Source organism: Urocitellus parryii, chromosome 9 (assembly GCF_045843805.1).
Source record: "Urocitellus parryii isolate mUroPar1 chromosome 9, mUroPar1.hap1, whole genome shotgun sequence".
In the NCBI taxonomy this organism is placed as follows: Eukaryota; Metazoa; Chordata; class Mammalia; order Rodentia; family Sciuridae; genus Urocitellus; species Urocitellus parryii.
In genome coordinates, this window is record NC_135539.1 from 105,797,388 (window position 1) to 105,811,489 (window position 14,102).

At 34.6% G+C, this 14,102-nt stretch overlaps 1 protein-coding gene across 4 annotated transcripts in view; it reads right to left on the reverse strand.

Annotated features, from left to right (window-relative positions):
- Positions 1 to 2,761: 2,761 nt before the first annotated feature.
- Positions 2,762 to 14,102, reverse strand: part of Rps6kc1 (ribosomal protein S6 kinase C1) — a 202,428-nt gene continuing 191,087 nt past the window's right edge. The window contains exon 15 of one of the 4 annotated variants that reach the window (XM_026387436.2): positions 2,762 to 4,000. In XM_026387436.2, the coding sequence (XP_026243221.2) occupies positions 3,890 to 4,000 (111 nt within the window). In that variant the 3' untranslated portion in view covers positions 2,762 to 3,889. The remainder of the gene's footprint in view (positions 4,001 to 14,102) is intronic. The other 3 variants (XM_026387435.2, XM_026387433.2, XM_026387440.2) reach the window with 3 other exon arrangements.

Consider the following 14,102-nt stretch of genomic DNA (forward strand, 5'->3'; position numbering starts at 1 on the left):
CCTCTAAGGAAAAAACATGATCAGTCTTAGTCTTTGGCCTCACTATGAAGTAATTCCCAAGTAAGTCTAATGAAGATGCCATAAGGGCCCCTTGGGAGGCAAAAAGCCTTTCGGTCAGACTTCTCTCTGTATTCCTAACATCTGAGCAAGTGAACTGAACCAAGGCATACTACGTATGGGGACTAACACAGTGTTACTTTACTTGCCAGACGTGAGTGTTATCTATAAATTTTATATTCTTTATTACCTGCACTGCATGAAAGCAAAACTCAATCTTGGTTCCCACTGACTCTGAAACAGGATAGGAAAAGTCTGAGAGTAAAAACACAACAGGAATCATAGCTGTTTAAAACAAAGGTTTGAATATATTATCAAGGGTTCAATTAATTCATAGAAGTAGAAAGCAGAGTGTTGGTTACCAGAAGGAGAGGCTGGACAGGCCAAGGGGAGACACTGGACAAAGGCACAAAGTTTCAGCTAAACAGAAGGAATATGTTCATCTATAGCACAGCATGGTGAATATAGTTAATAACAATGAATATTTCAAAACCACTAAGAATATATTTAAAATGTGCTCACCACAAAGAAATAATTGTGAGGTGATGGATGTTCATTAATAATCTGATCATTCCACAATACATCACATCGTACCCCATCAGTATATATAATGATTAGATATCAAAAATAAAATGAAACTTTCAAAAAGAATTGTTACTGCAAAAAAATAAGTTAAAGAGACTGTTGTCTTCAATAATATTAACTCCTGTCACAGTTAAAGCAAACTGCTAACATAATGGTGTTTTTACTCTTAGGAAGCTTAACTTACCCACCTGTGAAATAGAAATGGTAGATTTTCACATCACATCTTAAAATAAGTGTCACTGTACCATAATGGTAATTGCCTACCTGTCTGGGAAAGCTCTTCTATGAAGAATATAGTGAAATAACAGTCAGTGACACTGGTAATTTCATGTAAAAATATAAAATCAAATGAGAGAGCAGAGACTCAAACAAACATTTGCAAATCCATGTTCATAGCAGCATTATTCACAAGAGCCCAAAGGTGAAAACAACCCAAAGATCCACTAACAGACAAATGGCTAAACAAAACATGGTATATACATACAACAGAGTATGATTCAAGCTTAAAAAGGAAGAAAATTCTGTTACAGGTTACAGAATGAATAAACTTTGAAAATTGTATACAAAGAATAAGTGTTATGATTCCACTTACAGGAAGGACCTAGAATAGTCAAATTCAAAGAAACAGAAGAAGGGTGGTTACTAGGAGCTGGAGAGAAGGAGAATGGGAAGTTATGGTGTAGTGGACACAGAGTTTCAGTTTGGGATGATTAAAAAAAGTTCTGTAAATATAGTTGTGATGTTTGCATAAAAATGTGAAAGTAGCCAGGTGCCCAGGTGTAGTGAGAAACCAGCCTTAGCAACTTAGCAAGGCTCTAAGAACTCAACACGACCCTGTCTCTAAACAAAATATAAAAAAGGACTGGGGATACTACTCAGTGGTTAAGTGGTTTGGGAACTGGGTTCAACCAGTAACAAAAGAAAAAAAATGTGAATGTGTTTAATGCTACTACTGAATCATACAATTAAAAACATAAATAGATGTTATTACATCCATTATTTTAATAAAAAATCAGATGAGAAATACTAAATAGTAATTTCTGTCATGATTTTGACCCATATTCCACTCCCCTGCACAAGCAAATAAAACACATAAACAACAACAACAAAAAAACAGAAGCCATTACAGCTTAAAATATGTATATATCATCAAATTTTTAAAAAAGCTTGGCTTTCATTCCATAGTCATTCATCCTGTGCTCACTACTAAAATGATTCGTGTCCAGTATGATGAAGCTCCAATCAAACATACAGAGAGAAAAGAGGGGGAGAAATTGTAGCAATGGATGTATCAGCAGATTGACACAGCAACCATCTGTGGACATAACTGTACTTTGAATTCAGGGTCCCAGATCCTATGGTAGGGCAGGGATCTTCACCTCAATGTGAAGTCCTACTTTCATGTCATAGGGCACTTCTGGAAGGAAGTTCTGTAATAGCCAGCTCTAAGTACATGCACATTTCCTACTAGTCTTACACAGGAAGTCACTCTTGGGTCTCACCTGCATGAGTTCCTGTTATGAGGCCAGGGGACTGGTGAGTTGAAATCCAGTTCCAGGGAGTGATGTCATCTTGAGTGAGCTATGATCCTGGTGACCTGCTCCCCAACCTGGTATTGTTGCAGCCCTTCAGCTGGGATTCAGGTTATAAGGGGACCAAAAAGGAAAAAGAGGAGTAGGATAATAGAAAAAGAAAAAGTGCTTGCTCATTTCCTTTGTTTCATTAAAGCATTTTCTGCTTCCATTTAATTTGATGGGAGGACCTGGTTGATGGCAGATGGATGCTGTGCAGATGCTCTTGGAGGAGTACTGGGCTCTCACACAGATCTCAAAATTATAAAGATTAAAACAAAACAGAATTTCAGGGGCTGGGGATATAGCTCAATGGTAAAATGCCTTCCTAGCATGTGTGAGATCCTGGTTTTGATTCCCAGCATTGCAAAAAAAGAAAAAGAAAAAAAGAAGAAGAAGAAGAAAATTTTAATTATTTCTGGTGGCTTCTATCTTAGAAATAGTGCCTTATTCTTTCTTCTTTTGATAAAGTTTAAAAAACACATTAATATGTATGAATTTTTGTAAACAGTGCATGACTACAGGAGCTATCTTAGCAACATAAAGAAATTACAAATACAAAAATAAAAATGATTGGAGATGTGTTAATGCTAATATTCTTTCTACATTATGTCAAGCAGATCAGGAATTCAAATATAAAAATCTTATCACTTTAAGTAATAAAACAGGATTGACGTTAATTCCATTTAGACAAGACCCTTTGGTTCATAGTATACCAACCTAAAAAGTAAAACGGAGTCAAGCAGCAGAAACTGATAACATTCCAAAAGGAAAGGAACAGGGAAAAAATTGTTGTTGTTTTTTCTTTAAATCTTAAGTTATTAAATAAAGGACACATCTACATTTTTATCACATTTATTTTATATCATGATTTCTTAGTTCTTATTATGTTGACACAATTTGAGGAATAAATACTCCCTTCCCTTTTTTGTTGCACATGTGTTAAAAAGAGTAGGAAGAACAGAATATGAGAGAATAAGCAAAAGGTGCAGGAATGGGAAGACAGGGGAAGATGAGGTTGAGAGAGAAGTGAGTGTTTATCTGAACCCTCTCTAATGAGCAGTATTAACCAACAAAGTTCAAAGCTCACAACATGAAGTGTCTTCTCCTCACAGAAATAATCTGGGACCACAGTCAAATGCATTAACTATATAGCATTATGGTACAGGCTCCCTTTCAGACATTCCACATATATAATTTTTTTCCTATTTTAAGCCCACAGATGACACTGTTCATGAAGCACTTTTAGTGTATTATTCAGTAAATATTAATTGGGTCTTAGAAACCAATCTGGTTAGCAGAAGGCATTCTTAGCTGCCATGTAAAGGTACTTCTTTCAAGTAAAATCCTACATGTAGAGCTTTGAATCAGAGGAACTTCTTGAAGGACATTCCTATTTCAGTTGGGTTTGCAATGCACTGCAATCCTAAATGTAGATTAAATTAATTCATACCTTGGTTAAAGGCATGTATATAATACCCACTGACAAAATTAGCTAATATCTTGTCCAGGTGGTAACTGTAAATGAATCACTTTTACCCCGGCTCTTCCCCTGATTTCCTAATAAAGGTCTTTATCCAATGCTCTGGTGCTCCATAAATGAGCGAGACTGCTTTTGTGCTGGAGATGCCTAGTACAGAGAAGATCACAATGTGTGAAAAACATCCTGCATGTGTTCATCTCATCACTTCTGCCCAATCCACAGGGGTAAAAAATGGATGCGATTTGATATCTTCAACACCAGCAACACCAGCACCCAGACGTTCCAGAGGGTTGAACTGCAAGAGCTAAAAGAGAAGGATTTAGTGAGTAATAGGAATCCAACTAGTAGAGCAGAGGAAAATAAAATATATGAAAGGAGAGAACTTCTAAATTCAACCTCAGTGACAAATAGACTTGATGTAGCTAACTGCCTATGTTTTCTTGAAAGGGAGCTATGTCCTACACCACCTCAGCTGAAGGGCTGTGGGATATCTGAACTGAGCTTATAGCTTTTCAACTGTTTTGAAACATGACCCTGAGTAATGTTCCCCTCATCTTCAAATAGTATGATGGGATCAATTTCCTACTCCCAAAGTAATGACACTAATTAAATATTGCACTCCACTCTCAGACAGTGACTTCCTTCATGATTCAGAAGTTTGGGAGACACAATAAGTCTTTTCAATTCCTAACTATAATGCACTGGGAATAAACTGTAACTAAAGTCTCAATAAGGTAATTTGTATCCCTAAATAACTTTTTTTTTTAAAAAAATTACCCTGGCTCAAATGAAATAATTCAATGCAATAAATGAATGGCTTTAATTTTCTCAGAAATAAGAATCAGATATAAAATAGGTTAATAATGTCATACACAACAGTACTGTTAATATTAGAGAATAAAAGTAATCATATACAATTATATAAGGACCCTGGGCATGCTGGAAGAATATGTCTTGAAACATTCATGTATCCTCAAATGTTTGTTTTAATAACTTCACTGAGGGACAATCTATATAATACAAAATTCATCTGTTGAGAGTATATAATTCAACTATTTTTAGTAAATTCAGAATTGATCAACCATGATTATGATCCAGTTTAGGACACTTTATAACCCAAAAAATTTCCTCATGCCATCTACAGTTAATTCCGACTCCCATCCCCAGCACTAGGCTACCAGTGGTATATTTTCAGCCTCTATCATGTCTTCTCTGAACATTTCACATAAATGGAATCATAGAATATGTACCTTTTGTAGTTAGATTCCTTCCCTTAGCAAATTTTTATTTCTGAAGAGTATTCCACTGTTTGGATATAAATAGTGTTAATCTATTCACCATTTAAAGGACCTCTGGACTTTCCAGTTTGGGGTTTTAATGGATAATTAAATTAGATTACTTTGTGTAGATACATGTTTTCATTTCTTTTGAGTACATTCCTGAGAATAGAATTGCTGGGTCACATAGAAAGTTTGTGCAAAATTTTAAAGAAAATTGTCAGATTTTTCCAAAGTGGCTATACCATTTACATTTCCATCAGTAATGTATAAGGGTTCCAGTTTCTCTACACCTCAGTAACACTTGATCTGTCTTTTTGATAACAGCCCTTTGAGTGGGTATTAGTGATCTCTTATTAGGGCTTTAATTTGCATTCCCTAATGACTAATAATATTGGGCATCTTTTCATGCCCTTATTGGGCATTCACATAGTTTCCCTGGTGAAATATCATATCTCTCTCTCTCTCTCTCTCTCTCTCTCTCTCTCTCTCTCTCTCTCTCTCTCTCTCCTAGTTAGTTATACATGACAGTATAATGCATTTGTACACAAATGGAGCACAACTTCTCATTCCTCTGGTTGTACATAATGATAAGTCACACCTGCAAATGCCATAGTCTTATTGGGTTTCAACAGTTCTTTATATTTTCTAAGAATGAAATTATGACATTTGCAGGGAAATGGATGGAGCTGGAGAATATCAGGCTAAGCAAAATATAAGCCAATCCCCAAAAACCAAAGACTGAGTGTTTTTCCTGATATATATGTGGGTGCTGATCCATAATGGCTGGGGGCGCTCATGAAGAATGAAGGAACTTTGAAATTTGGATTGGGCAGAAGGGAGTGAGGGGAGGGAAAGAGGGGTTGGAGGGGAAAGATTGTGAAATGAATCAGGCATTATTCTCTATGTACATGTATGATTGCGCAATTGGTGTGATTTTGCATCATATAACTAATTAGAACAAATTTTAAAAAAGAGTTCTTTATATATTCTGAATACAAGTACATGATTTGCAAATATTTTCTCCCTGTGACTTTTCACTTTCTTAATGGTCTTTTGAAGTGTGCAAGTTTTTAATTTTAATAAAGTCTATTTTATAAAATTTTCCTTTTATGGATCATGCTTTTGGTATCATATATAATTAACTTTTGTTTAACCCAAGGAAGGTCATAAGATTTTTTATTTTCTTCTATAATTTTTATAGTTTTAGCTCTTATAAATAGGTCTATGAACTACTTTGTGTCAATTTTTGCATATGGTATGAAGTAAAGGTGCGAATTCATTTTGGTTTTAGCATGTGAATATTTAATTTTCCAGCATCATTTCTTAAAAACATGTATTTGTCTTAATTACTGTTGGTGTGGAAATCAGCTAGTTTAAGTCCTCCAACTTTGTTCTTCTCTTTATTGTTCTGAGTGCTCTAGGTTCTTTGCTTTTCATGTATAGTCTAGTCAACTGAAGTTTCCCAATTTTGCTGATCTTTTCAAAGAACCAACTTGTGGGAACAGCAGAGGTACATGTCAACAGATCAACAGATAAAGAAAATGTGGTATGTATACACGATGGAGTTTTATTCAGCCATGAAGAAAAATTAAATTGTCATTTGCTGGATAGAAGTGAAGAACATAATGCTAAGCAAAATAAGCCAGACTCAAAAAAAAAAAAAAAAAAAAGTCAAAGGTCAAATGTGTTCTCTCCTATGTGGAAACCAGAGAGGGGGAGGTACGGGGAAGGAAACAATTTTTAAAAAGTGATCTAATGAAAACAGAAGGAAGACTCAATAGAGTAGAGGAAGGGGATTGAGAGGGGGGTACTGGGAAGTACTGGGGTCCATGTATGAACATATCATTATGAGTCCTGCCTGTTTAAATAATTATCAAGCACTAACTAAAAAATAAAAATAGAAGGAAGATCAGTATAGTACAGCAAGCAAATTGGGGAAGAGGAGGGAAATGAAAGGCAAGTACTGAGGTATGAGATTGTCCAATTATGCATGTATGAATATGGTGTAATGAATTCCAATGTATAGTGTATAATTACACTGCATCAATAAAAATATTATTTTAAAAATTTCTAATTTATAAATAGCTATCTATCTATATCATAGCTAGGAAGATTAAATGTCTAAATAGTTGTACTTAGACTCATAGTATTTAATAAATATTGGCTAGTGTATAATCATTAATTCATTAAAAAAAGAACCAACTTTTTTTTCTTTTTAAGAGAGAGAGAGAGAGAGAATATTTTTTTAATATTTATTTTTTAGTTTTTGGCGGACACAACATCTTTGTTGGTATGTGGTGCTGAGGATCAAACCCGGGCCGCACGCATGCCAGACTAGCGCGCTACCGCTTGAGCCACATCCCCAGCCCCAAGAACCAACTTTTAATTTCCTTGATTTTTTCTCTCATTTTTCAGTTTTACTGATTTCTGCTTCCTTTGTTCTCTTTAGATTTACTTTGCTTTTTTTTTTTTTTTGAAAGAGAAAGAGAGAGAGAGAGAGAGAGAGAGAAGAGAGAGATTTTTAAAAAATATTTATTTTTCAGTTTTTGGTGGACACAACATCTTTGTTTTATTTTTATGTGGTGCTGAGGATCGAACCCAGCGCCCCATGCATGCCAGGCAAGCGCGTTACCGCTTGAGCCACATCCCCATCCCAAGATTTACTTTGCTTTTTATAGTTGCTTTTTACTGTTTCTTAAGATTTAAGCTTAAATTTTGATTTCTTTTTTTCTGAGGTAGGTATTTAAAGCCATAAACTTTCCTCATTAACTGATTTAGCTGCACTCCAAAAATTCTGACATACTGTATTTTAAGTTTCATTCAGCTATTCCCATCTTATAGCTTTTCCTGGAATTTTTTCTTTGACTCATAAGATATTAAAAGTACACTATTTAATTTCCAATTATCTGTGAATTTAGCAGATCTCTTTCTGTTGTTGATTTCTAACTTAACTCTGCTGTGTTCAGAGTACAATGTATGATTTCAATCCATTTAAAAATATTGAAACTGCTGGGCCCAGTGGCTCATGCATGTAATCCCAGTGGCTCAGGAGGCTGAAGCAGGAAGATTACAAATTCAAGGCTAGCCTCTGCAATTTAGCAAGGACCTAAGCAACTTAGCAAGACCTTGTCTTAAAATAAAAATGGCTGAGGATGTGACTCAGTGGTAAATGTCCCTGGGTTCAATCCCTGGTGAGAAAGAAAATAAAGAAACAAAATGAAACAAAACAAAACAAAACGAAACCTGTTCTATAACCTATATGATCCATCTTGGAGACTATTTTATATGCACTTAATAAGAACATATATTCTGCAGGTGCTGGGGATAATGTTTTTATATATGGCAGTTATAACTGTTTAATAACATTATTTGAATCTTCTATATCCTTGATAATTTTTTATCAATTATCAAGAATGAGGTCTGAAGCCTTCATGTATTAATACTGAATTTTCTATCTTTCCTTCTAATTAATTCATATTTTGTTGTTATTTTGAGGCTATTAGTAGTGCATATGCATTTGTAATGGCTCCAGTTCCCTATGTGTTGACCCTGTTATTATTATGAAACATCTGTCAATCTCTAGTAATTCTCTTGCTTTAATGCCAGTTCTATTGATATTTAAGACAGTTACTCCAGTTCTTATGGTTACTGTTTGCATGGGTTATCTTTTCCTGTCCTTTTTCTTTAGCCCTACTTGTGTGTCTTTGGATTTAAAATGTATCTTGTACATAGAAGACAGCTGAATCTTACTTTATATCCCTGTTAATACTGCCTTTTGTGAGCATGTTCACACATTCACTTTGAGTGTAATTATTGATGTAGCAGATCATGTTTGACATTTTGTTACTCATTCTCTCTATATACACCATTTTTGTTCCTCCTTTAGTGCCTTCTTTTAAATATTTTTTACTGTATCAATTTATCTCCTCTCCTAATTTTCTTTGACTATTTTGTTTCTGAGGGTGGGGGGTTACCATCTACTCTGAAAAATACTAACTTAATTCCAGTGAAAGGCAGAAATTTTTTTCACACTCTAGCCCAATTCCCCCCCCCCTTATTTTGTCTATTATTATCATCTACAGGGGTTCCAGGACCCAAAGTGAATATCACAACCCAGAGATGTGCATTTCATTTTGAACAGCACAGTTTTTGCATATGACCTGTGTACATACTCCCACATACTTTCAATCACCTCTAGATTATTTATAATATAGGTAATTACTAGGACACAATGTAAATACTATGAAAATAGTTGTTACACCATATTGTTTAGAGAACATTCAAAAATTCTGAAAAATTTTTGATCTGTAGTTGGTTGAATCCATGGATGCAGAACTCACAGATACAGAGGGAAAACCGTATGTTCAACATTGCATCTATATGTTATAAATCCAACAGCATGGATTTATTGGTACATATAATTTATGTCTTCTAAAAGATGTGGAGAAATAAGAAAAAAGGTATAGGATTTTCTATTAACTCATATCCACCATTTCCAGTGTCTTCGTTTCCTTTTTAGATTTGCGTTCCTACCTGGTGTCACTCCCTTTCATGCTAAAAGAATCCTTGTAGTAGTTCTAATAAGGTAAATCTCCAGGACTTACCTGACTCTTTCTGAAACTGGGAATGTCTTTATTTCATCTTCATTTCTAAAAAATAAATTTGCTGAGTTCTTGTTGATTATTAATGCCTTCCAGCACTTTCAACATGTCATTCTGCTGTCTTCCGACCTCTACTGTTTTTGACAAAAAGTCTGACATGAATACTTCCTTCTATATGATAAGTTGCTTTTTTTTTTTTTTGGTACTTTAAAATTCTTCCCCTTTGTTTTTTCTTTCAACAGTTGACTAGTGTGGCTTTCTAGTTCTCTACGTAAGGTCTTCTGAGTTTTACTGATGCAAATTAATGTTTTCCATCAAACGTGGACATTTTGGACACATTTGTTGAAATATTTTTGCTGCTCCTTTCCCAATTTCCTCTCCTACTGGAATCCCATTTTATGTATATTGGTGAATTTTTCAGTTGAATAATAACTATAAAGTTATCTTCAAGTTCCTTGATTCTTCTCAAATTCTCAGTTCTTGATTCTCTATTGAGTTGCTCCAGTGAATTTTTCATTTCACTTACTATACTTTTCACTTTAAGACTTCTATTTAGTTCTCCTTTAAATACAATTTCTTACCTTCTTATTGAGAATCTCTGTTAATTCGTTGTTGTCATACTTTTAATTCTTGAACGTGATTTATTGTAATTTCATGAAAATATTAACAATAGCTGCTTTTATGTCTTTATCTGTTAAATCCAAAATCAGGGAACACTCAGAGACAATTTCTATTGGTTGCTTTTTTCCTGTGTTATATTACATTTTTCTGAAAACAGGATATTTTAGATAATATATTTCAGCAACTCTGGAATCTGATATTCTCCCATGAAAATTACTATTGCTGTTGGTCTGTTTCTTTGGTAGCTTTCTTCAGCTTGATCTGTAAATCTTTTAAGCCACCTACCCCTGTACTGGATTGTGTAGTTGCTGACATCTCTGCTGCTTTAATTTTTTCTTTTCTAGTTTTTATTTTTATGCTCACCTTCCTCAGGGTCCCCCCATGACTGCACAGCTAACTGGTCATTCAATGACTGAGTGGAGGTTATATTCAAATGCTTCAGCCATTCAAGCTTCTGTCCTCTGCCGGTGAGCAAGAAAATGCTTTCAAAGTTCAGGTCACTAAACCAAGTCTATCCTGGCTAACACTTTCCTCTGGGCCCTTTCCCTGTTTCTATGCACATTCAGGCAGCCCTGGGTTTGGTCCCCATGGCTTGCCCCCACCCTGGCAGAAATCTGCACCTGACCAAAGAAGGAGGGGAGACTGGAACAGATTGAGTCAAGAATGCCAGAGTTCCACTCCTCTTTCCTAAAATTCAACTATTTTTCAAACATAAATACTTTTCAGATTACTGTATCCTTTGATCAATTTCCAGATCACTGAGTGACTGTTTTTACCAATTCTTTTCAACTTTTATATTTATTTTAGGGGGGGAGAATTTGCCAACTTTCATGTAGCCATAGCCATAAAAAACTCACTGCCCTGACAAAAATTTATTTTTCCACAGAATGTAGTCAAAGTTTAACTGAAATATTTAAATTATTTCTTTACAATATTACTGGTGCTATACATACAGGAAATTCCTTCAAAACACAGTTAGACAAAGCTTTTATTTTTTTTCTTTTGTTTCTACTTTTTATTCATTCATTAATTCCATTATTTGTATAATAAATATAAATTGATTCCCTATTCTGTGCCAGTCTACTACATTTTAAAATCTTTTCACCTATATCATCAGCAATTGCTTCACTCTTACATTAGCGGCTCTGTAATTCAAATATGTGGTTCATCAATTACAAATTATGTCATGAATCTTCAACTCTCTCCTATCAACAATAAAAACATTCACATAACACTTGTCACATGCCAGATATTGTTCTAAGTGCTTAACAGGTGAATTCATTTAACACACTGTAACTCTACAAATAGCTACTATTATTATTTCTTTTATAGATGAGAAAACAGAGGCTCAGGGAAATTAAGTAACTTGCTTAAGATATGGGCAGCCAGTAGCAAACAAAGGATTTGAATTCAGGCACTCTGACTCCAAAATTTATGCCTTAATCACATTACACTGCCTCATGAATGTGTTATCAGCAAATGCCAATAATCTATTACTCACTTTGTATTACCAAATCCACCAGGGGAGAGAAGCATATACTTCAAAAGACTATACTGACAGTCTTTTCACTTGACATTATTATGTCTACCACCCCAAATGACCCTACTACTGTTTATTAAAGCTAACTGCTCAAAGAACTTTTGAATTCGAAGTTGCTGTGTTAGAAAGCTGATATTAAAAAAAAAAACTATAGGAATAACCTAAGTGTATTAAATTAAATTTTTACAGACAATTCTTGTCTACTGATTTAAATGTGAAAGGCATCATACTTTTTAACATAAAATTAACATATCAAATATTGGTAAGAATTAACAATAGCTATACTATTATATTTCAAGAATACATATAATATTTCGGGAAACAAATACACATAATATTTGCTTCAACTGGCCTTTCCACTTGACTCTTTCCAAAATGTAACTACAAATGTAAAATTCCAAAGCTTCACATTTGACTTTTGCTAGACTGAATTTACTCATATGGACTTCTCCACCTATTTGAAAGTATAAATCTACCGACAAAAGTATAATTGCTTACCCGATGACAATCTTGCTTATTTTGCCATTTAAAATGCTATAAAAGCCTCAAGAGAGATCACACAAATTTCTATTCCTTAATAGAACATATGTGCCTGTGGAGAATTCAAATAATGAAACCAGGATAGCCACTACCAACCTCCTTTCCCCCAAACATTAAGCAAGAAGGCTGAGCAGTAAGGGCATAGAAATTTGTTGTGAAGGTCTTTTTCTTACATAATCGTTCAACTGACAAAGCAACTGTGTCAGAAAGAACTAAATGTGCTCTGTAAAGCACAAACATACATGCTCTGAGGATTTTTTAAGCTTGCATCTAAAAAAGTAACTGTTTGCTTTAGCAGCATTCACTTGACCTGGACAGATGTGAACCATAAGTACAGGAGATTATGAAATCTAAGAACAAAGCAAGGAGCTGAAAGACCAAAGAGGAGAAAATTTCCCCCAAACAGAATAATTATTTCCATATAAATCATTTTTGTGTTTTTTTTAAATGACCTTTATGACCCATGAGGTAGTGGAAGAGGAAAGTCAAAATGACAAATTGCTAATCATGCCAAGAGACCCCTTTTCCTTTTCCTGATGATGTTTCCTCAACATGAGTGGTAGTTTCCTCAGGCAAGCCAATGACAGAATGATGATTTACTATATATGCATATCCGAGGACTTAACATACCTTAAGTCTAAACTCCTTTACAATGTAATTTCTAATAAAGAATACAATAGGACTTGATATATCGCTGTAAGGAACTTTATTTCCAATATTACATAATAATGACTACTACTTTAAGGAAAAGAAACATAAAGTAGTAGTTGCTAGTATTCCCTAAAATATTTACCCCCCAAATACTCTGTATTTATCTTGTGCCACAAAAAATAAGACAAAATCTAAAGAACAGCTATTTTTCCCCAAAAACAATGAAATGTTTTATATTATTTCTTCACTGCTTCTTAATCCTTAACCCAAAGTGCTCTGGGTATTCTCATCTCTGTATTTCTAACCTGATTGTTTCTTTTTAATTCTCATAGTCTGGGCAAATTAATTTTCCTAAGTCCAACTCCAATCCTTTCATTTTCTGTACAAGAGCTCAAAATTTTGATGCGGCTGGGGTTGTAGCTCAGTGGTATAGCTTTTGCCTTGCACGTGTGAGGCATGGATTCAATTCTCAGCACCACGTAAAAATAAACAAATAAAATAAAGGTCTTGTGCCCATGTATAACTGTAAATTTTTTTTTCTTAAATCTTGAACTTTCTTTTAAAAAAATTCATATTGGTACATTATCATTATTTAAAATAATGGGATTCACTGGGATATATTTATATATACACACGATGTGGTCAACTTCATTCCCTAGAACTTCTCTTTTCCCTCCTCTCCTCCCTACTTTTGATTCTCTTCTTCTACTATACTGGTTTCCCTTCTATTTTCATTAGATTCCCTCACTTTCTTCCCACTTCTTCTCTCCAGCTTCTACATATAAGAAAAAAGGAAGACCCTTGCTTTCTGAGTCTGTTTGCACTTAACAGAATGCTTCATAGTCCATTCATTTTCTGCAAGTGACATAATTTTGCTCTTCTGAATAACAATCCATGTTTTCCCTATCCATTCATCTGTTGACAGGCACCTAGGCTGGCTCCATAGCTTGGATACTGTGATGTGCTTGTATTGCTATGGTACGTTGACTTTCATTCTTTTGGATAAAAACCAAGGAGTGGTATACCATAAGATGGTTCCATTCCTCGTCTTTTCAGGAACTGTCATACTGATTTCCATAGTGGTTGTAGTTGTACTAATTTACAATTCCAACAGCAGTATATAAATGTTTCTTTTCCCCATGTCCTCGCCAGCATTTACTATTATTTGTATTC